This window comes from Pinus tabuliformis, chromosome 3_2 (assembly GCF_031772625.1).
Source record: "Pinus tabuliformis cultivar Carrire ecotype Pingquan chromosome 3_2, CPIR1, whole genome shotgun sequence".
NCBI classification, from domain to species: domain Eukaryota; kingdom Viridiplantae; phylum Streptophyta; class Pinopsida; order Pinales; family Pinaceae; genus Pinus; species Pinus tabuliformis.
Window position 1 is genome coordinate 1,243,610,800 of NC_142302.1, and position 27,515 is coordinate 1,243,638,314.

The 27,515-nt window shown below is 41.4% G+C and overlaps 1 protein-coding gene across 4 annotated transcripts in view; it reads right to left on the reverse strand.

The window, feature by feature from the left end:
- LOC149185239 (putative plastid-lipid-associated protein 4, chloroplastic) overlaps positions 1-27,515 on the reverse strand; it is a 169,532-nt gene that overhangs the window by 68,225 nt on the left and 73,792 nt on the right. For all 4 annotated transcript variants that reach the window (XR_016257827.1, XR_016257826.1, XM_089419060.1 and 1 more), the window contains exon 3: positions 24,649-24,795. Coding sequence is in view for 2 of the 4 variants with exons in the window: in XM_089419060.1 (XP_089275186.1) it covers positions 24,649-24,795 (147 nt within the window). In the remaining 2 variants the exon portion in view is untranslated. The remainder of the gene's footprint in view (positions 1-24,648; positions 24,796-27,515) is intronic.

Below are 27,515 nucleotides of genomic sequence, written 5' to 3' on the forward strand. Positions count from 1 at the left end.
ACAAGAACACAAATGTTGGCTCTTTGCCAGGGCCAAAACCTCTCTCTCTTTAGAGAGGAAAACCCTTTGGTAAGTTTCTCTTAATGGAGCTTCTTATTGATCAATGCTAAACCCTAGACCCTTGACTAGGATGTCCTCTTCTCAAGTAGACTCCTTCCTTCTTTGACCAAATGAGATGTTTCTTGAGATGTAGGAGCAGACTCGATATGACTGTATAGCAGCCCTAAACTATTCACGTGTGTGGCAGGCATCCTTGTAGTTTAGGGTCCTTTCACCTTCGTTTGAGAGAGAGACTTCTTCGCTTGACTTGGGAGGCCTTGTACGCCTAATTTCTAGCCCAACCAATAATGATTCTTGGACTGTTCTCTAGTTGTTGTTGTACCTGCAAATTTACCCTCCCTTTCTTCACATGTGTGACTGTTTCGAGCCCTAGAAATAGTCCTACACCTTCGCTTTATCTTCTCCTTTATTCAGTGCACTTAGGAGACCCTTTAGACATGTCTTTTCCTCTCTCTTCTCGGCTTCTATCCTTCGCTGATTTCAGAGAAGCTTGGTGAATGTTGAGAGGGAGTGGACAACCTCCATATATAGAGGATTGTCCCTCCTTTAGGCTGATTTGAGGCCGACTTGCTGTCTTTAGGCCGACATGAACTTTCTTCATCGTTTTGCTTCTTTTGGAAGAGGTTACTGCATGGAGAGGACTTGCACTTGTCTTGGAGGTATTCCTTTGACCTTATACATAGTGTAACATGCCCTTTAAGGGTCTTACATAAATACATTGACCTTTTGACTTCCTAGAAGCACTTAAACATATGCTTGACCTACTTCAATGAGCAAGAAACTCATTGACAAATAATAGTTTCTCTTTTCTTGAATAAATACAAATGTCAAAATTACAATTATGAAGACTGAACCTAGTTACATTCCCTTCAACACTCCCTCTTAACTAGGGAGGTATTCACTATTCATACAACATTGCAAGGTGTTTGGCTATGTTTCAATCCTGAAGAATTCACATAAGAGAAACCGGATTTGCAATCCATCTGTTATAGCATCATAATAACCAACATTGTTTCCACAGCAAGGCCTTGACTGACAGCTCTATCTCTCAATAGATCAGAGCACAATGTTGGCAAAACCAATGATTTATAGACACCTTAGTCATTGTCTCTCAAGGTACATACCCACCCAGGTGTTCACTAAGTATGACCTTCTAGGACTATTCTTATCTTGGTTTCCCAGCCCTCAAAGAATATCGGTCCTCTTGCCTACTCTTGTCTTGGATTCCCTACACATCCTCAAAGAGTATCGAATGCCAGATGATTACCCAATCCTCCCATTCTTTCTTCCCAAGTGAAGACAAGAATGTTGTGTCTATCACTTCCTCTCAATTGAGGAAGACATGCCCAAGTATCCTCTGACAAGGTACTTGTCCAAGTTCCTTTGTAATTGGGAACTTGTTATAACTCCCTCTTAGCTAGGGACTTGTCCATTCATCAACAACTTCTTCTTCGTGGGTCCTCCAACTGCTTGATCTCCTTCCTTCCTTTGATGTCATGAAGTCTTTGTTCGAACTTCTTCTTGGTAGGGCACCATCCATCGATCACTTTCCTTCCTTCTTTGTCATGTCATTGCTTCCTTCATGGAAAGTGGCCTTCTTGTCACATATCAGGTTCTCTTGTCATCTAATTATTCCTTGTCATCTTGTCTATGCTTCAGACTACTCTTCACATGGATGCTTCTTTGTACTTGCTTGTTCCCATGCTTTGATCTAGTAGTCCTTCATGACTTCATCTTGATATTGCTTCAACATTAAATGGTGCTTTTGTTGGATGGCTTCTTCATCATGACATATTTGTAGAGTAGAATCAATTATCTGCACCTTTCATATCTCCAAGGCCTTCACAGGTGTCAAGGGTCCTTTGATCTTTTCCTTTCTTAGTCAAAGTTGTCCTGCCTTCTTTCGGGAGATGTCTTCAATGGATCTTTGTTAGATAGTGATTCTTTGTGATCATGGTGTTCTTCACATGCTTGATCTCTTTCTTCACTTGCTTCTTCTTGGATAGATTGGTCAACCACTTTCTGCTTCTTGTGAAAGCACTTCTTCATTTCTTGCTTTTAGGACTAGTCAACATTTCTTCTTTACTTGCTTCTTAGTCGACAATCTTATACTCCTTATGTGAGTGTTTTCTTTTGTTTACCTTCATTGTATTGTAGTGCATGCCTTCGAGCATGTCATTGGTGAAAGAGATTCTTTCCTACTTGATCATGTTATAGAACTATTCCCATGACTCAATAATATACAAATGATAACATGACTAAACTTTGATGCATACATACCTCATCTTGATTCTCCTTTGATCATCTTAGCTCCATTTGGTTGTTCTTGGTGTGGCCCTTCTTGCTTCATCTTAGCTTGCCTGCATATCATCCTTTTCTTAAATCCCATGAATGGGATTCCCAATGAGACATTTTCTTTTGTTTATGAATCTTCTTTTGAAGATTCCATCATAGGATCTTGAAGACCCTTACCCTACAAATGTTTCTTTCCTTTTGATGATGGAGGTCTTCTAAGATTCTTAATCATGATCAATTTTCTTTCATTGTGGATGAAGTCCTATTCTAGGTATGCTCCTTCTACATGAATATCTTGAGCTATATCTACCATGCTCCTATATTCTAGAAGATATTTCAAGCCATGCAATTTTATTCTATTCCTACATGCTCCAATACTACTCAAAACTTTGAAAGAAGAGTTTAAGTAAAGAAGTAGACTTAGTCATAGTTGAGATTCGGAGGATCTTCCTTCTTTTGCTTCTTGTCTTCTTCTTTCATTTCTTGAGTCACATGAGCTTCTTCCCTTTCTCTTTTGGTGTTGTTGTCCTTCTTTTGTTTAGGACAATTTCTCTTGTAGTGTCCATATTCTTGGCATCCATAGCATTGGATTTTGGACATATCTTTGTTGTTTGTTCTTTGTGGACCAAATTTGCCAAATTTTCACTTTCTCTTGGCCATGGTAGCAAATGCTTGCTCCTTTGATCCCACATCCTCTTTTGCTTTGAGTCTTGTTTGCTCTATCTTGCATAGAGACCACATTTCACTTAGTAGAGTGGCTTCCTTCTTGGCATATATGCTTCATGTGAAGTGGCCCCAATCATTAGGTAGAGCATTGAGTACTACAATTGTTATTTCTCTGTCAGACATGACTTCCCCTAGATCTTGAAGTTGATCCCTCATCTTAGAGATCTTCATGAAGTAGGGAGCTATTCCTTCCTTTCATATCTTCATCTTGTACAATTCATTTCATAGAGATATCACTTCTCCAGTTGTGCTTACTGAGAATAGCTCTACTAGTTTGTCATAGATTTCTTTGGATGTCTCCAACCTGGAGACATAAGCAATGAGAGAGTCTTTGATGGATTCTATTAGAATCCTTTGAGCTCTTGTCTCATCCTTATTATACTTGGCTAAGGCTTGAGTTTGTTCCTTAGAAGGAATAGTAACATTCCCTTTTATGTGTTCTAGGAGTTCATTCTCCTTGAGAATTAAATCAATCCTCTTCTTCCATGCAAGAAATTTATTGGTACCTACCAATTTATTGCTTTCCTTGCAAAAAGACATTGATGTATATCCAGAAGGGGACATATACTTACTTGATAGATTTTGAGATGTAGCAGACTTGCTTTTTACTTGAAGACTTGATGGCTTGCCTTCCTTATCTTGATGTTCTTCAAGTTGCTTTCTCCAAGTAGACTTGACTTGATGATAATAGTTGCTTGATGACTTGTAGCTTGATATAGGTCCTTTTTTGATTTGCTCTTCTTGAAGGTGCCTTTATGTAAGGCTCTTCTTGCTTTGCAGTGTTCCTTGATGAAAGATAGATGGTAGATCTTCTTGAAGTGATTGAGACTTCTCTGCTAGATGCTTCAACTTTTGTAGATGTCCTTCCTTGACGAGTGTTCTTGAGATGCCATTTCCTTGATGTGTCACCTTAGCTCTGATACCATGTTGAAGAATTAAGGGCACTAGTGTGTATTAGGATTCTTCTCCAATTGATAACAATTTGTGAAGCACTTTTACAATTATCTTAGCTTGATCTTCTTCTTATTATTAGTGTGTTGTGTTGATTTGTGGTAGCATCGGATGTGCTCTAGCCATGAAATTGGTGGAGAGGCTAAAACACATGAAATCTCCAAGACCCAGAAACGGTTTGGAGAAATTCCACCGGTTAGAGAGATATTAAAATTATTAATATTTTTAATGGAGTTCCTAAGTCTAAAGTTAAGAAAATTAAAATATTAATGGGTATTAATATAAAACTGGGTGAGAATGTTCTAAATGACATGGATCAAGCCAAATCTAATCTTAACCATTGATTAGAGACTTAATCTCGAATGTTGAAGACTCAACAGGAAAAGTATAAGAGGAGGCTTGAGGGCCAGTTGGAGATACACCAAGATTGGTCAGTCAATTCGATTATCTGGAGTGGGGTTTGCTGAGAAAATTCGAACAAGTGATCTGTTGCAGCGAGGGGCAGTGAGTACATAGCAGAGGCAGAGACAATGCCTGAGGGTCAACATAGTGACCAGAGAGGCTGATGCAGAGGCATCAAGAGCCACGCAGAGGCAGCTAAAGACTGCACAGAGGTTGAGGGGCCTGCGTGGGTGACGCAGAAGGTCAGAGAGCTGACGCAAAGAAGCAAAAGGCTAACGTAGAGGGTTCTAGAGCTACGTTGAGGCTAGCAGGGCTGATGCAGATCCTTGGAGAAGCGCCGGAAGGATTTTCGTGGGGCAGACTTGCTGAATATTTTTCTCCGAGAAGAGGTATTACTGTTGTGTAAAAATCTCTATTGGGTGAGCCAGTTTGGCACCCTAGTTGCACTCAAGAAATATGCATAATAATAAAACCCTCAGAACTGCTGCACCGGTTTTCCCGCATTGGGTTTTACCGGGGACAATTGTCCAAAAATAACGGTGTCCCTTGTGTGTTTGTCTAGTATTTCAATTGATGATTTGTATATGAGTTACCGCTGCATTTGTGTTTATTTTCAGTATTTATATGTATAAATAACTTGTTAATGTAATAAAAAAGTAGGTGAAATAAACCAGATAATGCAGTAGGAATTTCTGACGTGTCAAACTTAGAAATTTCAACATGGTATCAAAGCATTACAGATCACAGGAGGACTGAAGACACCAGCAATATCGGAAATTTGCAGCAGTAGCAGCTGTCCCAAGAGATAGAGTTGCTCCTAAGAAGAAGGCAGCAGAAAAGGAGTGACACAGAGGGCTTGCGTCGTCATTTCAAGCTAGAGAGGGGGCCAACACAGAGGCAAAAGAGGCTCACGTAGAGCCACGTCATCCTACTCAGCCAGGTAGGCTTGACACAGTTGGCCAGAGTAGTGATTCAGCCTTTGTCAGGATTGCGCAGAGCTGGAAGGCTCGATTTCTTTAGTTGCCAGGACCTAGAGAGCTATGGGCAAATTGTGGAGCTAGTGGGGTGCTGTTTCTGTTGGAGCATAACAATACCTAACGGGACAGAACCGAGGTAGAGGGAGTCGTTGCCTTGACAAATTTCTAGCCAAGAAATGCAGATCCGAGTTGCAATTGCAAAGAGGATTGGAAAGGAGCGGTTCAACAGTTGGCGAGAAGATTTCCAGCAGGGAAATCAGGACTTAGAGGGAGATTTCCAGGAGGGAAGTCGAATCTCAGAGGGAGTCCAGAAGAGGAGCAGAGATGGCAATGAACAGACTGAGGGACCAGGACAGGCTAAACGGGGCTTCCAACTTTGTTATTTGGAAGGTCGGGATCCTGTTAGTCCTGGATAGACATCGCATCAAGGGCTTCGCCTTGAGAACCGTGTCTATCCCAGTGGACCCAACTGATAATGAGAAGTATGAGAATGCAATGGCAAAGGCAAAGTGCATAATCCGTGATGGGGTCAAGGATCATGTCATACCACATATTGCCGAAAAGAACACGGCAAAGGAGATGTGGGATACTTTGACGACATTGTATTAGGGCACTTTCATGCAGCGAAAGATGTTATTGGAGAATCAGTTGTGGTCGTATCAGATGCAGAAGGGGGAGCAGATAGATCTATACCTCCTCAGATTGCAGGAGATTCGAGACCAACTTACTTTCATAGGAGCAACGCCAAATCAGGGGTTCATGGTGAGGACTGCCCTGAATGTAGTCTCCGAGGATTGGGAGACATTTGTCCAAAGCATTTTGGGCAGAGCTAATCTTCTAGGATGGGAAGAGATGTGGGCAGCTCTTCGCCAAGAAGAGATCAGACAATTGACCAAGGCGGGGAGTAGCAACAAGGAGGGTCGAATCAAGAAAGAGGAGGAAGAGGATGCAGCTCTTGCATCTGCGGGACAGCAGGGGAAGAGGAAGAAGAAGGACATCTCCAATGTGAAGTGCTTCCATTGTGGGGAGTTGGGTCATTATGAAACCCAGTGTCCCAGGAAGAAGAATAAGGGAGAGGCTTTTGACTCCAAGGCAACTCCGGCTAAGACGCAGAAAGAAGTCGAGACTGATGACGATTGTGCCATGAGTGCTCATGCACCTCTAGAGAAGAGGTGGGGTGACATCGAGTTGTAGGCAGGAGGACTACAGAAGATGTAGGGGCAGGATCCTTGAGGTGCCCAAACCCTTGGATCGTATCAAGCTACGGGAGCCCTGAATGATAGTGGCAAGATGACGAATGTCGATGGAAGCAAGATGTGATGGAGTGACAAGGCAGTGTTATAGTGCAGAGGTCTGTAGCAGCGCAGTGGTAGTTGCAACAGTGCGAGAGGCACAAAGGTGTTTCCAACAATGTGAGAGGCACAGAGGTGGTTGTAGCAGTGTAAGAGGCACAGAAGTGGTTGCAGCAGCGCAGAGGCAGCAGAGGGAGCACAGAATAGCAGCAGAGGTAGCTTCAGCATCAGGAGGCTTCTGGACTGACAAGGATGTCAGAATTTGGGTAGATTAGTTACTTACTTCTCAGTAACTGAGTTGCAGTGCAGCAGTTACTAGTGGCAGTGCTATGGGCAGCATGATGCAACATGTTGAGAGGGAGTTGCAGTACAGATGTAGCAGTGGCAGTGGTAGGGTCATGGGCAGCAATACAGGAAGCAACAGTGCAGTGGATTTTAGGCAACAGGCCAAGCATCAGCACAGGTACCGATGCAGAAGGATCAGTGTGATGTTCAGTGGTGGAACATTACTAGAGCACATTCCTCACTAAGAGGGAGTGTTGATTTGTGGTAGCATCGGATGTGCTCTGGCCATGAAAATTGGTGGAGAGACTAAAGCACATGAGATCTCCAAGACCCGGAAATGGTTTGGGGAAATTCCACTCGGTTAGAGAGATATTAAAATAATTAATATTTTTAATGGAGTTCCTAAGTCTAAAGTTAGGAAAATTAAAATATTAATGGGTATTAATATAAAACTAGGTGAGAATGTTCTAAATGACATGGATCAAGCCAAATCTAATCTTAGCCGTTGATTAGAGACTTAATCTCGGTCATTGAAGACTCAACAGGAAAAGTATAAGAGGAGGCTTGAGAGTCGTTGGAGATACACCAAGATTGATCAGTCAATTCGATTTTCTGGAGCGGGGTTTGCTGAGAAAATTCGAACAAGTGATCTGTTGCAACGAGGGGAAGTGAGTACATAGCAGAGAGGTAGAGATAGTGCTTGGGGGTCAGCGCAGTGACCAGAGAGGCTGACGCAGAGGCAACCAGAGCTACGCAGAAGCAGCAAGAGCCACGCAGAGAGAGCTAGAGACTGCGCAGAGGCTGAGGGGCCTGTGTGGGTGACGCAGAAGGCCAGAGAGCTGACGCAGAGAAATAGAAGGCTGACATAGAGGGTTCTAGAGCTACGCTGAGGCTAGCAGGGCTGACGCAGAGCCTTGGAGAAGCACCGAAAGGATTTTCATGGGGAAGACTTGTTGAATATCTGTCTCCAAGAAGAGGTATTACTGCCGTGTAAAAATCTCTGTTGGGTGAGCCAGTTTGGCACCCTAGTTGTACTCAAGAAATTTGCATAATAATAATACCCTCAGAACTGCTGCACTGGTTTCCCTGCATTGGGTTTTTCCGGGGACGATTGTCCAAAAATAACGTTGTCCCTTGTGTGTTTGTCTAGTATTTCAATTGTTGATCTGTATATGAGTTACGACTGCATTTGTGTTTATTTTCAGTATTTATATGTATAAATAACTTGTTAATGTAATAAACAAGTAGGTGAAATAAACCAGATAATACAGTAGGAATTTCTGACGTGTTAGACTTAGAAATTTCAACATGTGTTTCATCAAACTGCTACCAAAAACATAAAGACAAGAACACAAATGTTCGCTCTCTACCAGGGCCAAAACCTCTCTCTTTAGAGAGGAAAACCCTTCGGTAAGTTTCTCTTATTGGAGCTTCTTATTGATCAATGCCAAACCCTAGACCCTTGATTAGGATGTCCTCTTCTCAAGTAGACTCTTTCCTTCTTTGACCAAACGAGATGTTTCTTGAGGTGTAGGAGCAAACTCGATATGACTGTACAACAACCCTAAATTCTTCGCACGTGTGGTAGGGATCCTTGTAGTTTAGGGTCCTTTCACCTTCGTTTGAGAGAGAGACTTCTTCGCTTTACTTGGGAGGCCTTGTAGGCCTAATTTCTAGCCCAACCAATAATGATTCTTGGGCTGTTCTCTAGTTGTTGTTATACCCCATATTTGCCCTCCCTTTCTTCACGTGTGACTGTTTCTAGCCCTAGAAACAGTCCTACACCTTCGCTTTATCTTCTCCTTTCTTCAGTGCGCTTAGGAGACCCTTTAGACTTGTCTTTTCCTCTCTCTTCTCGGCTTCTATCCTTCGCTGATTTCAGATATGCTTGGTGGACGTTGAGAGGGAGTGGACAACCTCTATATATAGAGGATTGTCCCTCCTTTAGGCCGACTTGAGGCCGACTTGCTGTCTTTAGGCCAACATGAACTTTCTTCATCGTTTTGCTTCTTTTGGAGGACGTTTCTACATGGAGAGGACTTGCACTTTTCTTGGAGGTATTCCTTTGACCTTATACATAGTGTAACATGCCCTCTAAGGGTCTTACATAAATACATAGACCTTTTGACTTCCTAGAAGCACTTAAACATGTGCTTGACCTACTTCAATGAGCAAGAAACTCAATGACAAATAATAATTTCTCTTTTCTTGAATAAATACAAATGTCAAATTTACATTTATGAAGACCGAACCTAGCTACATTTCCTTCAACAACCCAAATATTTGAAGATGGTCCACACACGGCTTCTTCCTTGTGAATGCTTCTTCAAGTGTCATATTCTCAAGAATTCTGAGGACTTCTACTTTGTATATATATTGTTGTCATAGTTGCTTCACCCCATAAAAACTTTTTAAGATCTTGATCAAATATCATAGTTCGTATGCATTCTTCAATTGTTCTATTTTTCCTTTCTGCAACTCCATTTTGTTTGGGATTGTAGGGAACAATGAGCTCCCTCTTAATACCTGCTTCTTTACAATATGCAACCAATTCTTTTGAAGTGTATTCCCCACCATTGTCAGATCTCAAGGTTTTTATCTTTCTTTCGGTTAAGGTTTCCACTTCAAATCTAAACTCCTTGAATTTTTCAAATACTTCATCGTTTGACTTGAGAAGGTAGAACCATGTCTTTCTAGAGTGATCATCAATGAAGGTCACATAATAAAGATGGCCTCCAAGTGATTTGTTAGACATAGGCCCACACACATCAGAATGAATGAGGTCTAATATTTCTTTAGACCTTGTATCACTGCTTGTGAAAGGCTTCCTTGTATTCTTTCCCAAAGCACATCCCTTACATACTCCTTCATGATTTTCCTTGATGTTAGGGATGCCATTTACCATTTGATTGAGAGAGGGAATGATCTTGTAGTGTATATGCCCATATATTCTATGCCATAGTTTGATGGGATTGATTTCCATGTGAACTAGGGCTTGAGGAGATGGTGTTATAACTCTATATAGTCTTCCTTCACGAACTCCAATAACTTTTTCCTTTTCAATGCTTGAATCCTTTCCCCAAACCAAGACTTTACCATCTACAAAAGCAACCCTATCTCCTTTATCTTCTAAACAAGAAATTGAAAGTAAATTCTTTTCCAAACCTGGAACATAGAGTATATTGTTGAGGTGTAGTTTTGCTCCATTCTCCAGCTTCAAAGATGTAGATCCAAGGCCCTTGACTGCATAATTGTTATTGTCTCCTAGCTCCACTGCATGAGATGATTATTCCTTTGATAGAGTATGAATTTGTCTACTTTCTCCTGTCATATGCCTTGATGTTCCACTATCAATGATCCATGCATTGACATCATCAAGGGTACCTGTAAGTGCAACCAAGAATCCTTCGCTTTTGACCTTCTTAGATAGGTTGTAGAAGATCCTTCCAATCCAACTTCTTGCAATTCTTATGATATTGAATCCCATCTTCAAGTAACTTGCCATAGAGGGAGTATCCTTTCTTTTTTAGCCAACAAAGTGATCTCCAACCTTCTTCGAACTTAGCTCTGATACCATGTTGAGAAATCAATGCTAGTAGTAATTAGGGTTTGATTCCTCTTCTTTGATAATTACTTGTGAATTATGTTGGCTTCTTTTACTTCTTTATTATATTATGTTTCATCAAGCAATTACCAATATATGTGTATATGAAGATCACAAGAACAAGAGACACAAGATGTAGGCGGACAGCCAGGGAAAAACCCCTATAAGGGGAAAACCCAGTCAGAACTCTTCCTTCAGTAGATTCAAAGACAAGATGAGATAGTCCAAGACTCTTTTGACCTAGATACAGACTTCCTCCAATCACCAAGTCAGCCCTTCCTTCTTCTTCAAGTGATGTTCTCCCAGTAGCAACTTCGACCTAGAATTTCGACCTGGCAGCAGTAGAATTTCGGCCTCCCCAACAACAGAACTTCGACCCCAGCAACAAAACTTCGACCTGCAGTAGAATTCAGAATTTCGGCCCCAACAATAGCCCAGTAACTTCGCACGTGTGAGAGAAAGATGGCCCAAAACTTCGACTTTGTCTTCTCCTTCAATCTTCTTCCTTCTCTTGGAATTTTGCACCTTTTTCTGCCTCTCTTTCTTGTGTATCGAACTTGTTGAGTGAGTGAGCAAATGGATCGAATTGTCTGTCTATATATAGCCTCTTCTAGGGGTCGAATTGCCCTAATGTAGGCCGACTTGGTGTGGAGGTGTCAAATGACCTATTTGACTCAAAAATAATTCTTTTTACATGATACAAAAGCCCAAGAAGGGTCCAATAAAATTTACAATGACTCTATTGACTCAATATAAAACCTAGAAGCCTACAATGGAGGCTTTGACCTATAAACATGATGACCCAAGCATGAAACCCATGCTTTAATAAGTCATTATAAAATTTCTTTTGACAAATAAATTACATTATACAATTATGAAGACCGAACCTAGTTACATTCTTCAACAAAAGGCAGCTAGAAGATCACTAAAATCAAAAGTCTCATGTCTAGGCTTCAAAACCGAGCTACCTAGAAGGAGGACCGAATTAACATGACTCAATTCTGAACTTAATTAGGCCGCAAAACTGGGTAATTAGGAACATAAACCAAACCTTAAATTATAACAGTTGGAAGAATCCAGATAGCATTTTGAAGGACCAAAAGTCTAGGCTACAAACCTAAGACCAAGCCGAGTCTCATATGAAAAGGATCATACCTTTGTTCATAATCCCAAAAGTTTAAAATAGTCCAAAAATCTGAAGTTCTGAGGTTAACACAGGATTAAGGTGACCAAGTTATATTTTGAGGACTAAAGGGAGTCCTTACAGCCTACAAAAGAAATGAACCTTGAACTATTTAAAAGCATTTATAGGATGGTTACAAAGTTATTGTCACCTCAAAATTAAAGGATTTGAGACCCCTGTGGAAGGACGAGAATTTGTATAGATAAATATATAAGGCCCGAGCCTTAGTAAAAGATGACTTGAAGGATCACAAAATAAAGCGTGTCTTCTAATTCAGAAAAATAATTGAAGAAAGGAACAGTTCGTTGAACAAGCTCGATATCTCTGTAAAGTTATCTATCATTTTGTAAAGGAGTTGACTCAGCACCTTATAACTTCCAACATTTCTTGGACCAGCTTGCAATCATTCATCAAAGTCAAGTAAGTGTTATCTTTATTCTTTATGCTTTAATTGTCTAACAATGTGTACTCAATTTGCAATTTGCAAGAAAAAAGAAAAGGAAAAGGCAAATGGAACATCAATCCTTCAAGAATGAGGTATGTAATCTTAAGGTATGTATAACATAATCATTTCTTAAAAGTATGGAAAATATTAGGGTTTAATTGCTTCTAGGGTTTGAAAGTTTTCTTTTGTGATGAAAATTTAACATATGGAACCCTTACCCTTATACGCTTGTTCCTAACCTATGATATCTAGGGCTTATAGGTATTTGACAATTCTCTATGAAAGGAAATAATGAATAATGTTTTTGACATAATGCCCTCGATCTAGTCAAGGTTCATACTCTAAATCCCTTGGAATTCAATCAAGGTGATGAAAACCCTAGATAGTTATTATATTGTACATGTAACTTTCTAAGCATGAATAGATTCACAAGTAACTTTCTAAGCCATATGGCTTCACACGATGTTGTGCTAGATGCCATATATCAAGCTTCAACTGAGCTCAGAGCTACGAACTTTTGTTTCCTACTACACCAGGCAGGTCATTCCTGATCCAATGTTGAAATAGTACCCAGTGGTACTTTTCTGATCTACTGAACTTCCATCGCAATCTACATCAGTTAACCCATTCAACCTAATATCATTGCCTTGGGTGTACATTAATCCATGCTCGACTGTTCCTCGTATATATCTGAGAACATGCTTGGTTGCTGCCTAGTGTGCCCTCTTCGGTTCCACCATGAACTGACTGAGGGTGTTGACAACATAACAAATATCTGACCTGGCATTGACCAGATACATCAGGGACCCTATGAGTTGCCTATACAAGGTGGGATCTATTTCTTTATCTTTAGACGCATCAATCTTATTCCAGTTGATAATCATTGGAGTAGTCATGGGTCTACAGTCCTGCATTCTTAACCTTTTTAAAATTTCTGTATCTTATCTCCCTTGTCGAAGGAAAATTCCACCCTTCTACTGCCAAACTTCCAACCCCAGAAAATAATGCATCCGTCCCAAATCCTTCATGTCAAATTTTGTAGCTAGGTTTTCCTTGCAATCTTTGATGAGCCTAGATGAACCTGTCAGGAAAAGTTCATCCACATATAACACCATAATTAGAGGTTCATTCTCTACAATCAAATATTAGAGGTTGGGATCTGCGTCACTCTTGACAAATCCCATCTTCTGCAAGTAACCATCAATTCGACCATACCATGCTCTAAGCACTTGTTTAAGCCCATACAAGGCTTTCGTCAACCTACATACATGAGTTTTCTTCTCATGTGTCTCAAAACACTCTGGTTGTTCAATGCATACTTCTTCTATCACCCCGTTCAAGAACACAGCCTTAACATCCATCTAGTGAATCTCCCACCCCATCTGTGATGCAAGGGATATCACAAATCTAATAAAGTATCCCTGGCTACTGGGGCGAAGGTTTCTTCGTAGTCTATCCCTTCCTTCTAAGCATACACCTTAGCCACAAACCTGGCTTTGTATTTTTCCACACTGCTATCTGCAGCATATTTGACCTTGTAGATCCATCTATGAGGCCTAGGTACCACTTCCCAAACATCATTGGTCATTATGGAACTGTATTCCTCCACCATAGCATCTACCCATACTTGATGTTGAACGCTCTCCTGAAAACTAGAGGGTTCTTCAACCTGAACCACCAAAGCTTGGTATCTATCTGGTTGTCTACGATCCCTTTTCTCATTCCTGGGAGCTCCAATGAAATCCTCTACATCCCGTAGTATCTATCGAAGTTCCCAACTCGTTCTTCCACTGGTGGTGGGTGAATCTATTTGATCCTCCTCCTGAGATTCCACCCGTTGTGATGCCTCTGGATTCTTGTCCTTTGGAGAAACACTGGTGCTGGTTTCTGCTAGTCGAAATGGCTGGACCAATGGATCATCCTTTGACTGCTCTTTGGAAGGCATTTCTTGAGATTTCCTAAAAGCTCTATCCTCCATGAACTTTACATCTCGTCGTACTATGATCTTTCTATTGCCTAGAAGGTAGATTCTATATGCCTTAGCATTCTCGCTCTATCCCACAATATATCATTTTTCTGCAGTTTGATCCAACTTCTTCCTCTTTTCTTCGGGTATATGGTAGTATACCAAGCTCCCAAATATTCTAAAATGACTCACTTCAGGCTTCTTGCTGGTGAAGACACTGTCCAGAGTAATATTACCTAATGCCCTGTGAGGAGTCCTGTTCTAAACATATACTGTTGTGCTACATGCTTCTGCCCATAAAAATTTGGGCATTGTTGGAATTTCTAAGTCTAATTAGAAACCCTTCATGTACTTTTCTGATTTATTTTTGCCTACTTGTTTTGATAAATTAACAAGTTATTTAACATGTAAATACTGAAAATAAATACAAGTACATGCTCAACACATTATAAATCATCAACTGAAGGAAACAAAACAAGCAAACAAGTGATATCGTTGTTTTTGGACCAATGTCCCCGGAAAAACCCAATGCGGGAAAAATCGGTGCAGCTATCTGAGGGTTTTAATTATTAAGTAGTTTCATAATACAATCTGGGTGCCAAAACCGGCTCACCCAACAAAGAATAATCTCGGCAATAGTACCTCTCAGTCGGAGACAGATGTTCCGGCTGAAACCCTGGATAAACAATCCGATAGCTCCCAGCGCCAATCTTCCCCACGAAAACCCCTGCGTCTACCTCTAGGGACTACGTCAGCCCTTCCTGGCCCAGCGTCAGCCCAATAACCCCTGTGTCAACCTCTGGAGGCACTGCATCAGCCTCTAGAGCCTCTGCATCACCCACGCTGGCTCTTTGAGGCACTGCGCAGCTCCTGGCTGCCTCTGCGTGGGCCCTAGCTGGCTCTGCGTGGCCTCTGGCTAGCTCTGCATCCCTCTCTCCCAGCTTCTGCATTGATTCTCCCAGTACCCTCTCTGCCTCTCTGCTTCTGTATTCACTGCCCTCAGCTGCAACTCTGATCACACTTTCGACTTCCTAAGCAAACCCTACCCCAGAAAATCGAAATCTTGATCAACTCAGTGTGTTCTCCAAGTGACCCTCAAGCCTCCTCTTATACTTTTCTCGTTGATAAATCAACAATCGAGATTAAGTTCCTAATCAATGGCTAAGGTTAGATCTGGCTTGATCCATGACTTTTGGACCATTTTAACACAGTTTTATATTAATTCACATTAATATTTTAATTTCCCTAAGTTTAGACTTAGGGACTCTATTAAAAATATTAATTATTTTAATATCTTCCAAACTGTTTAGAATTTGCCCAAACCCCTTTTGGGTATTGGAGATCTCATGTGCCTTAGCCTCTCCACCAATTTTCGTGGCTAGAGCACATCCGATGCTACCCCAAATCAACACTCCCTCTTAGCGAGGACTGTGCTCTAGTAATACTCCTCACTTAGCATCACTCTGATCATCTGACATCGGTCCCTGTGCTGATCTTAGGCCTGTTGCCCAACATCCTCTGCACTGCTGCATCCTTAACTGCTACCCATGGCCCTACCACTGCCACTGCTGCATCCATACTTCAACTCCCTCTACATCTGTGCTGTTGCCCATGGCCCTGCCACTGCCACTGCTACATCTGCACTGCAACCCCTCTCATCATGTTGCATCATGCTACCCATAGCACTACCACTGCTAACTGCTGCACTACAACCCAGTTACTGAGAAGTAAGTAACTGATCTCCCAACTCTGACATCTCCGTCAGGCTAGAAACACTCCTGATGCTGAAGCTCCCTCTGTCACTAGCAAGTGCTCACTCTCTAACCTCTGTGCTGCTGCAACAACTCCATGCATCTCGCATCGTTGCACACCTCTCTGTGCCATCCTGCAATGGTGCAACACTCTCGTGCCTCTCGTATTGTTGCAGCCTGCTAGCCTTGCATTGTCCTGGGAATCCTGCACTATAGCTCCCTCTGTTGCTCCATCTACATCCGTCTCTACTAACATCGCCAGCACTGCTACTCCTCTTCGGGGCCCCCGTAGCAAGGTCTAATCCAAGAGGCTGGGTACCTCGAGGATCCTGCCCCTCATCGCCTGTAGTCCGCCTGACTACAACTCGATGTCTCCCCACTTCTTCTGAAGTGGCACATGAGCACTCATGGCACAATCATCATCTGTCTCCACTTCCTTCTCTGCCCTTGCTAGCGCTGCCTTGGTCTCGGAGGCCTCTCCCTTACTCTTCTTCCTTGGACACTGGGTCGCATAATGACCCAACTCCCCACAGTGGAAGCATTTGACCTTGGAGAGGTCCTTCTTTTGTTTCTCCTGCTTTCCCTCAGATGTTAGGGCAGCATCCTCCTCCTCCTTCTTGATTCTGATCCCCTTGCCGCTGCTTCCCGCCTTGCTCAACCTTTTGATCTCTTCTTGGCAAAGAGCAGCCCACATTTCCTCCCAATCTAGAAGGGTCGCCCTACCCAGTATGCTCTGGACAAACACCTCCCAGTCTTCTGAGACTGCGTTCAGGGTTGTTCTCACCATCAATTCTGGATCCGGTGTTGCCCCTATGGAAGTCAGCTGATCCCGGATCTCCTTCAATCAACCGAGGAATGGGTCGATCTGTTCTCCCTTCTGCATCTAGTATGATCACAGCTGATTTTCTAGTAGCATCTTCCTCTGCACAGAAGTATGCTGATACAACTTGGTCAGGGCCTCCCACATCTCCTGTGTCGTGTTCTTCTCGACAATATGTGGTACTATATGATCCTTGACCCCGTCAAGGATGATACTCTTAGCCCTCACCATTGCATCCTCGTACCTGTCGTTATCAATCGGGTCAACTGGGATAGCTATCGTCCTCAAGGTGAAGTGCTTGACACGATTCCTGTCTAGTACGGATAAGATTCTGGCCTTCCAGACTACGAAGTTTGAGGCTCCGTCCAGTCTGTCTTGGTCTCTTACTTCGTGTAGTGCCATTTCGTTGCTCCTCTACTTCCCTCCTAGAAGCTCTTAGTATGACTCCTCTGAGCCTCGATCTCCCTCCTTGAAACCCTTCTGCCAATGTCGAGATGCCCCTCTCCAATCGTCTGTGCGACTGCAACACTGATCTAAATTCCTTGCCTAAATCCACCTCGACAGCAACTCCCTCTACCTTGGCCTTGCCCTGTTAGGCACTGTTCTGACTATAGTGCCCCGCCAGCTCCACTCTGCAACTTACCCACAGCCTCCTAAACCCCAGCAAACTGAAGGTTAGAGCTCCTAGGCTCTACACAATCCCGGCACTGGCAAATCAACCTCCTCAGCTAACTGCGTCAGTCCTCCTAGCCTCTGCGTGGCTTTGTGTGAGTCTGCCTTTGCCTCCTTCAGCCTCCGCACTGCCTCTTCCTGGCTCAATCTTGATGACGCAGGCACTGCGTCACCCCTTCCTTGCTGCTACTCTGTTATGAACAGCTTCTGTCACTCGAAATAGCTGTTTTTTGTTGCTACTACTCTATTGGGTTGATGTCCTCAGTTCTCCTGTGATCTGCAACCACACTCTGATACCATGTTGGAATTTCTAAATCTAACTGTTAGAAACCCTTCATGTACTTTTCTGATTTATCCCTGCCTACTTGTTCTAATTAATTAACAAGTTATTTACCATGTAAATATTGAAAATAAATACAAGTACATGCCAACACATTACAGATCATCAACTGAAGGAAACAAAACAAGCACACAAGTGACACCATTGTTTTTGGACCAATGTCCCCGGAAAAACCCAATGCGGGAAAACTGGTGCAGCTATCTGAGGGTTTTAATTATTAAGTAGTTTGTGAATACAATCTAGGTGCCAAAACCGACTCACCCAACAGAGAATAATCTCGGTAGTAGTACCTCTCAATTGGAGGCAGATGTTCTGGATAAACACTCTGACAGCTCCCAGCTCCAATCTACCCCACGAAAACCCTAGCGTCTGCCTCTAAGGACTGCGTCAGCCCTTCCTAGCCCAGCGGCAACCCAATATCAGCCCAATAACCCCTACGTCAACCTCTGGAGGCACTAGGTCAGCCTCTAGAGCCTCTGCATCACCCATGTTGGCTCTCTGAGGCACTGTGCAGCTCCTGGTTGCCTCTGCGTGGGCCCTAGCTGGCTCTGCATGGCCTCTGCCTGGCTCTGCGTCCCTCTCTCCCGGCTTTTGCACTGATTCTCCCGGTACCCTCTCTGCTTCTATATTCACTACCCCTCAGCTGCAACTCTGATCACACTTTCGACTTCCTCAGCAAACCCTACCCCAGAAAATCGAAATCTTGATCAACTCGGTGTGTTCTCCCAGTGACCCTCAAGCCTCCTCTTATACTTTTCTTGTTGATAAATGAACGGCCGAGATTAAGTCCCTAATCACGGCTAAGATTAGATCTGGCTTGATCCATGACTTTTGGACCATTCTAACACAGTTTTATATTAATTCACATTAATATTTTAATTTCCCTAAGTTTAGACTTAGGGACTCCATTAAAAATATTAATTATTTTAATATCGCCCAAACTGTTTAGAATTTGCCCAAACCCTTTCTAGGTATTGGAGATCTCATGTGCCTTAGCCTCTCCACCAATTTTCGTGGCTACAACACATCCGATGCTACCCCAAATCAACAAGCATATCCTAATCATACAACATTGCCCTCGCTGCTTCAACAATAGTTTTGTTCTTCCTCTCTGCTACTCCATTCTGCTCCGGATTATATGGAGTTGTCCATTCTCTTTTGATGCCTTCCCTTGCGCAAAACTCAGTGAAGTCTTTATCAATATATTCTCCACCATTGTCTGGGTTCAACACTTTTATCCTTTTCCCTATCAGATTCTCAACCAGGGCTTTAAACTCTTTGAATCGATAAAAAACCTCATCCTTGGTTTTCAGAAAGTAGATCCAAGTCTTCCTGGAATGGTCATCAATAAAGGTGACGAAATATTTGGCACCACTAAGAGCTTTTGTGGACATGGGTCCACAGATATCTGAGTGTATCAATCCCAGAACACTCTTTGCCCTATTGTTACTTCTGGAATAAGCCGCTTTGGCATACTTGCCCATTACACAACCTCTGCATACATCGTCTCGTTTGGTACTTAATTCTAGAATTCCTGTGACGGTTCCTCTAAAAATTCTTAGAGCCCCATGGTGTTAGTGCCCCATCCTTTTGTGCCATAGTTCATTCAAATATTTTTCACCACTACTACCTATCAGTGCCATTGGAGATTCTAGCTGTAACTTATACAATATGTTACTTCTGACTCCAATTTGGGCCTTCTTCTTCCAACTCAGATGTTTGACATATACTTTCTTCCCAATGAAGTAAACATCATAGCCCTTCTTCTGTAACTAAGATACAGAGAGTGAGTTGATCCCCAATCCAAGCACATGAAGCACATTTGTAGCTCAAAGTTGATCCCCTACTTTTGTTTGAAAACCTATAGTACCTCTTCATACGGGGATACATTTTGACTTATTTCCCATGGTGATTTGGAAGTTCATATGTTCTTCTTGATAGCTCGAGAAGCATTCTCGTATTCTCGTCATGTGCACAGAAGCCCCACTGTCTTATCTTGTGTCAACACCACTTTATGAGTTTTGCTTTTGCTTGTGGATGTTGAGTTGACAACATGTTTTTTTATAATTGAAGCTTGTACATATTGCTTATTAATAAAGTTTGAAGGAAGTTTTATTCAAACAAAAAAACAACTCTATATCATAAATATGTGTTATTGTGTAATGCAAAGACATAAAATCAAAGGTTGTTCCTTGTTCATATGTGCTCTAATAAACCAACAAGGCTCTTCCTTCTCTTTTATTCCTTGTGCATATGTGCTCAATTAAACCAAGAATGATCATATGGCGCTAACTATTGCAAGAGCATCTTCAAAAGAGGTTTAGATAAGACATAATCATCACATACATCTAGTGATTGAGTTGGTTTGCATTCATACTAACCCTATTATGCAAACTCTTTTCTTCATGAGTTTCAAGTGTGGGGGAGTCATTTCATAACATCATATTACGGATTTTCTTTCAAACTATACAATAAGTTTGCATTATATGAGTTTATAATAACTCAGTGCACTAACTTCATGCAAGTACACAACGGATCACTACAATGTATCCCCTTGAATAAGTACATTGTGCAACTACTGTTGGATAGTGTTGCCATTCATGTCAAAGTTGTTGAAGTTGTAAATAGGTTCATGTTGAAATTGGCAACTAGGGCCAAACTCCATGTGGGTCTTCTTATTTATGGCAGCTGATATTTGCCTTGTATTCCTCTCGTCGAGAGGTGTAGGATTGATCTAAAGATCATCTGATTCCGACATGTATTCATGGAGATATGAATTTATTTGTGTTATGTGACAATTCGTCAAGGTCAGCCAGCAACCAAATTACCCCAACCTATCCTCAACGTTTTACTATAAATAGAAGAGGTCTTCAAGTCATTTTGTACACACTCATCTCTTGTGATCTCTCTCTTCATTTGTTTGGGTTTTGGTGAAAGAGAGATCTAGAGGGAGTGCCTTAATCACAGTCATGGAGGAGTCTTATATGCTGCCCTAAAGAGATCAAATCACAGTCCTAGGAGGAGACATCTAGACGCACAGAAAGGAGGCTCTTCTATGCAGCAAGGAGAAGCTTCAATGCGTTGTCCAAGGGAGCTTCTATTCGCTGTCAAAGGAAGCTCTAAAAGAGCCCTAGATGCAGACAAGAGGAAGGGTTATATTCACAGCTAGCCGCAGTCCTAAAGGGAGGGATCTTGCCTTACCCTAGCCGCGGTAAGGAAGAGTCTTAGCCGCAGGTAAGGGAGAGGATTTGGCCACAGTCCTAGAGGGGAGCTCTAGCCCTCGACGCAGTGAAGGAAAGAGCCATAATTGCAGACACCTATACGCTGTCCTAAAAAGAGTCCTAGCCGCAGTTTAAGGAGGCCTATCTAGCAGCAAGGAAGAAGCCCTAATCACTGTCTTGAAGGTGCCCTAATCCGCAATCCTTAAAGGGCCTTATCCACTGTCAAAAGAGACCCTCTAACGCAGGTCTAGAAGAGACCTTAATCCACAGTCTTATCTGTTGTCCTAACTGTTGTTCTGGTGTACCCTAGACGCAGTTGAATGGGGACCCTAGCCACTGTATTGAGAAGAGTTTAGGCAGCAGAAAGGAAGTCTTCTATACGCAGTCACAAGAGGCTCAATCCGCAGTTGAGAGGAGGGCTAATATAGGCCCTAAATGAAGGCCATAATCCGCAGCTTCAGAAGGCCTGAATCTGCAGTCTGTTGACCCTATACGCAGCAAGAAAGAGACTCATAATCTGCAGCAAAAGAAGGATCTTATTCACAGTATAAGGAGGTCTGGAAGGACAGTGTTTCGGTTGCTATAGATAAAAGAAGCATGGTGACAGCACATTGGTAAGGGCTGTTCCTTAGGATTGTTTCAAGGTTGATAAGTCACTGTCATCAGATCAGCATATGTTATTAGTTGCTGACTGTTTGAGGATCATAGGCCTATCTTGCTGCTGGGCTAGGCCGCAGGCCATAGCCAGCAGCATAGGTTGTTCTATCAGTCTTGGACTGCGTGGCCTACAGCAGACTTGAAGGCCTTCATTATTGATGAGAAGGATAACTGCTGAAGCAGTGTCAGTTAGTACAGCAAGAAGATCACAGTGTTCTGGAAATTATATTGAGTCAAGGTTTGACTATGTTCGACTCAGTTTGATGAGCTTCCTATTGATGCCACTTGGATGGAAGATTCTGTCTAGTTTGACCAGCATTGGCTTCTCTGGTCAATTGTTTTCTACTGCTGTCATAAATATCAGATTTATGTATTTGTACTATCTCTCTCTCTGCTGAACTGTTGAAGAATATAAGAAGATTTGATCGAGGGTTTCTCCACATTGGGGTTTGTCCCTGGCTGGTGCCACATCTTGTGTCCTCTTGTCTTGGTTTGTCTTCTGCTGTTTATGTTTATGTTCTATCTGCACTTTACTATCATACTGATGTGATTACTAATCTGAATATTGTCATTGGGCTAATATGAAAAATTGAAGTAAATTGCTCTAAGCATAGACCATACCTAAATTTAACTGTTCGGTCTTCATAATTATGTCTTTAAAGAAGTCAAAAAGAGTTGATTTTATCATGTCCCATTTGGACATTTAAAAGAAAGAAAATTGAATTTTAAAAGTACATTTTAGTGTCTCCAAGTTGACCAAGTCGGCCTGCCCAAGGGATGTGTCTGTTTGCATGAAGAAACAACTATATATTGGCACCTATCCTGCACCATTTGCAACCTATTCGGATCTCATCTGTGAAAGGTAACCGAACTATCTAAGGTTAATGCGGGCTACATTTCAGAGGCTAATGCAAGCTGTCCAAGGCATAACATCTCTGTGGTCGTACAAATTTCTGAAGCAGTCTTTCTCTATGGGACATAGCATCTAAGGACAGGAATATGGCATCTTGTGATCAGACTTATTGACAGAGTTGTGACAGAATTTGGAGGGCTGACTTGGCACTTGGGTAATCGTCTACTGATCAGTGTGTCTATGACTTGGATTTCTCTTGTTCACTAAGATTCTATAAGGAAAGGATTACTGGGTTTTCCCCTTGTGGGTTTTGCCCTAGCAGCTAGCCTAATTTCTGGTGTTCATTGTCTTTTTGTGCATTGTATTTGTATAATTGCTTGATTACCTCATGAAAGAAGTAAAATGATAAATGGAAAACATATATATATATATAGTCACAAGTAATTATCATGTTAAGAAATTCTCTCTTGCATTTGAATTTCAGCAAAAGCCAGGCGAGAATTATGTTTAGGACATATAGAAGGAAGAGCGTTATGGGCTTGTAATGATTGGACATGGTTTGTGCAAACAAGATGCAACAAATATTGGTGATAAAGGAGGCCTTCATCCAATCATTCAGGAGATTGGATCTCATATCTTGTTGTATATCAGACTTTACAAGCCTAAATCATAACCAGAATTTAAGGTCGGCCCCAAAACTATGTTATAATTACCATTGACAAATTATCTAAGAACATTGACAGGTCGGCCCAGCTAATTGACAAGTCAGCATCACAATAAGTCAACGTCTAAACCACTATTAATTAACCACACATGTGACTGGTTTTTTCTTGTGTGTAAATGAGCTCTGCAGTTTAAGTGTCTGTGTTTAAGGAAGCTTCTGGAGTCCAGAAGGTGGAGCAATGTCTCTGACGTGAGGCAAACCGAGGACCTCAGTCAGAGTGCACAATAGAAAGACAGAGGTCAAGTTATTGTTTATTGCTGGGTTAATTTATGTGTGATAGCTGATAAACTTCTATAAATTGTGGAGGGAGCTGACCACACCTGTGGAGGAGGCAGGGCAAATTTCTGGGGTATCTTTTGGGGCAATTCTTTGTGAAAAGGCTGATTATCTGAGGCAGCAGGGCTGAATTTCTGTGGGTGTCTTAGTGATGCTTTTACCTTCTGTGGAACATAACTACAGGAACAGGGCCAAGTCACAACAGTAGACACATTATAGCAAATCAAGAGCAGAATAGATAGAGGACTGTGTTGAAGCATCCACAGGGCAAAGATAGAGTCTGTTTGGGCAGTGTCAGGTGGAAGGCCAAGATCTGTCCCTTATTTTTACAAGTTGCAGGAGCAGCCGCGAGGGATAGGGTAAGGCCACAGGTGTTGAAGGTTGGTCATGTTTTCTTATGAAAGATTTTAGTGGCCTATGAGAGCCCCTAAAGTAACAGCAAGACAGGCATAAAAGGCCTTGAAAGCAGTCTGATTGATAGAGAAGAATCAGAGGTGGCAAGGTGGCCCTCACTCTCAGCCAGGAGGATAGACCATCTGAGGAAAGAGTAGAAGATCATAGACTTTAAGGGGCATTGGAGTAGACCAGTAAATAAGGCAGAATCAAGGAGGTTGGTCAACGTGCTTAAGGAACATTCCACAAACTAAGTGCAGGACAAAGGCATAGGAAGCAGGACCGGGGAAGGAGAGCTTACCAAGGAACAAAGGATTAATTTTGAAGATGTATGTTGGTGCCTACAGATTGTTTTTGCTGAGTTGGTGTTCAGCTGAGGAGATTGGAGTATCCTGTAGGTTGGTGCCCACACATTTGCTGAGTTGATGTTTAGTTTAGGGGATTGGAGTCTCCTATAGGTTGGTGTCTACAAAAGTTATAAGGTGGTGTTTACTTTGTACAAAAAATCTACAAAACATTTATAAAGAAAATTGTATAAGTGTTTCTTATAAAAAATTGTATTATGATTTATGTGCATTTAATGTGAAGGTGGAATATTATTAAAAGAGAAATACTGATTCACCTCCCCTCTCCCTTCCCCCATCCTCTCATTATATCCAACAACTACAACAAATAATGAAAAAAATAGCATGTCAAAAAAATAAAAATAAAAATAAAAAAATTCACATTGGGAAGGAAATCAAATAAATATCCACCTTCCCACGATTGGTATTTGCTACAGCTTGAATAACGACCTTCTTCAGTTGTTGAATATCTTGGTCCCCTTGAATAGTATTTGTACTTTCATCCCTATTTTGAAAAGCACGTTGTTGACACTGGCCCCTTTTGTCATGCATCAATCCCTGTCCATCAATAACCAAGCATTATATTCCATGCCATGATCTTTGTGAAATAATTTGAGAACATTCAATAGCAACGGAATATAAAGAAGTTATTCTATTTAACAATCCAGAGCCCTAACTCATTTCTCACTTCAATTTGAAAGATTATTGTTGAGATTATAACTAACTATTAGAACACACAAGGACAGAGATGGAAGACTGAATCATTTCACTATCTGAAAATCTTTTAGACAAGAGATGTCTAAGATACATGGAAGAATAAAGAATGAAACTTCTTGATATAAAATTGAATTGTAGTAAAGTAAGAAGCCAAAACGACATCCAAGGGATGAGCAAACATAACAAATTCTAAGGACTCCAAGGAAGAAAAACTTGTGTGCTACAAACATAATGACCGATTATATTCATTCGTTTTCCACAATTTTAGTTCATTATAGAAACTAAGGCAGCCCAATAATTGAACAAAAGTTAATTATAAGAAAGGAAAAAAAATACAAATATTCAAAGAAAAATTTAATGGGAGAGGAAATCAATGTTGCAAATATCTTTTCAGGAGATACATCATTGTCAGGAAAGAACTAATCAGAAATATCAAGGAAAATATCATAAAATATCAATAATTTGGAAAATGTCAAAAAATCAGAAACATAGAAATTTCAGATTATTTAAAAAACCGAAATATCAAGAGCAATTGGAGATATTTACGACATTGAAGGAAATGCATAAGGTTCCATTTTCTATGCAACAATGTTGTACTATAATCTTACATTGGTATTGTTACCCACCAAAATGGGTAACCCCATAAGAGAAACTTTTTCTCCTACATTTGACAGCTAGTTGGGCAGCCAGACAGCAAGCAACCCCTGCCAGCCACCATTAGATGATGATATGTGATGTGCCTCCGCCACTTGCATCAGCCATGTGCTTCTTTTTTAATAGTATTGTCACTGATTTCAAAGTCGGTCATTAATGATTAGCATGAAGAGCGCATCCTTTGAGGAAGCATGAAGATGAAGGTTTTAACCCCGTACAGAAATTCCCTGCATACGAATTCTAAAAACAGAAAATAAACAATAGCGAGAACATAAAACATAAAATAGATATACATAGAGATTTTCCCTTGGATCCCAAAACCAGGACTACCAGATTGATTTTTCATTATATTCCTTTCAATGTTACAATACATATATATACATGTCAAAGCATCCAAAAACCCCAATCCATTAACCCTGGATTAGAACATAACCGTAGTTCCCTTGAACGGATCTACAAAATACCATGGACAGAAAACCATCATGTCCAAAACCATGTGTGAAATCCATGCACAAAACCATAGGTAGGTCCGCCCACCTAATATAGGGTCGTGGAAAGAATATAATACACACTCAACATTCTCTCACTTGTTGTTTTCTTTCCACAGGGGGCCACAAGAGAGCTTAATCATTGGTCCAACCCTACAACGCCCATTGTTTCTCTACACCAAGAGAACTTCTCAGTGCTCGCAGACTTTGTCAATGCATCTGCAGTATTCTTCAAAGTGTCCACCTTTACCAGCAACACGTTTTTATCCTCAACCATATCCCTCACGAAGTGATACTGAACATCAATGTGCTTTGTCTTTGAATGATAAGCAGGGTTCTTTGCCAAGAAAATTGCACTTTGGCTGTCACAGTCTATCCTTATAGCTCGTTGTACTAACACCATACTTAAACACAATCTCTGCAACCAAACTGTTTCCTTGCTTGCATGAGTGGCTGCCATGTATTTTGCCTCTGTAATTGAAAGTACCACTACAAACTACCTCTTACTCATCCCACTGACTGCACCTCCAAATAGGTTAAACACATACCCACTTGTAGATCTTCTCTGATCTAGATCTCCAGCCCAGTCTGCATCAACAAAGCCACGGATGTCCAAAACTCTGTCCAATCCTGGTCTTCCTTGATATCACAAACCATAATCACTAGTGCCATGCAAATACCTGAAAACCCGCTTCATTGTTGTCCAATGCTCCTTCCCTGGTTTTGACATAAACCTGCTCAATACTCCCACTGCATGTGCAATGTCTGGTCTAGTACAGACCATTGCATACATCAGGCTACCGACTGCACTTGCATATGGAACACAAGACATGTCATCTTCCTCTTCTTGTGTCTTGGGACACTGTTTAGCAGATAACTTTACACCTACAGGAATAGGAACCTTCACCGGTTTACTATCCTGCATATTAAACCTCTGCAGTATTGTCTTGACATACTTCCTCCGGTTTAACCAGAGCTTCCTCTTTGCCTGATCTCATTTAATTTCCATGCCCAAAATATAGTTTGCAGCACCAAGATCTTTCACGTCGAATTTGGAGGATAATTGGGTCTTCAATTCCTGGATAATTTCTTTGTTATTTCCAATCAACAACATATCATCCACATACAAGACCAAATAAATAACACGGTAACCAATTAATTTAAAATACACACAATGATCTGCTTTGCTTCTAGTGAAGCCAAGTCCCCGTATATATGTATCAAATTTCTGATACACATCCTTCACCTTGGTGATTGTTTTAACCCATACAGAGACTTTTTAAACCTGCATACAAGTTCTTTCTTACCCTTCACTACAAAGCCTTCAAGTTGCTTCATGTAGATCTCTTATTCCAGATCCTCGTGAAGAAATGGTATCTTCACATCCATCTATTCTATACCTCAAAATCAAAAGCAGCA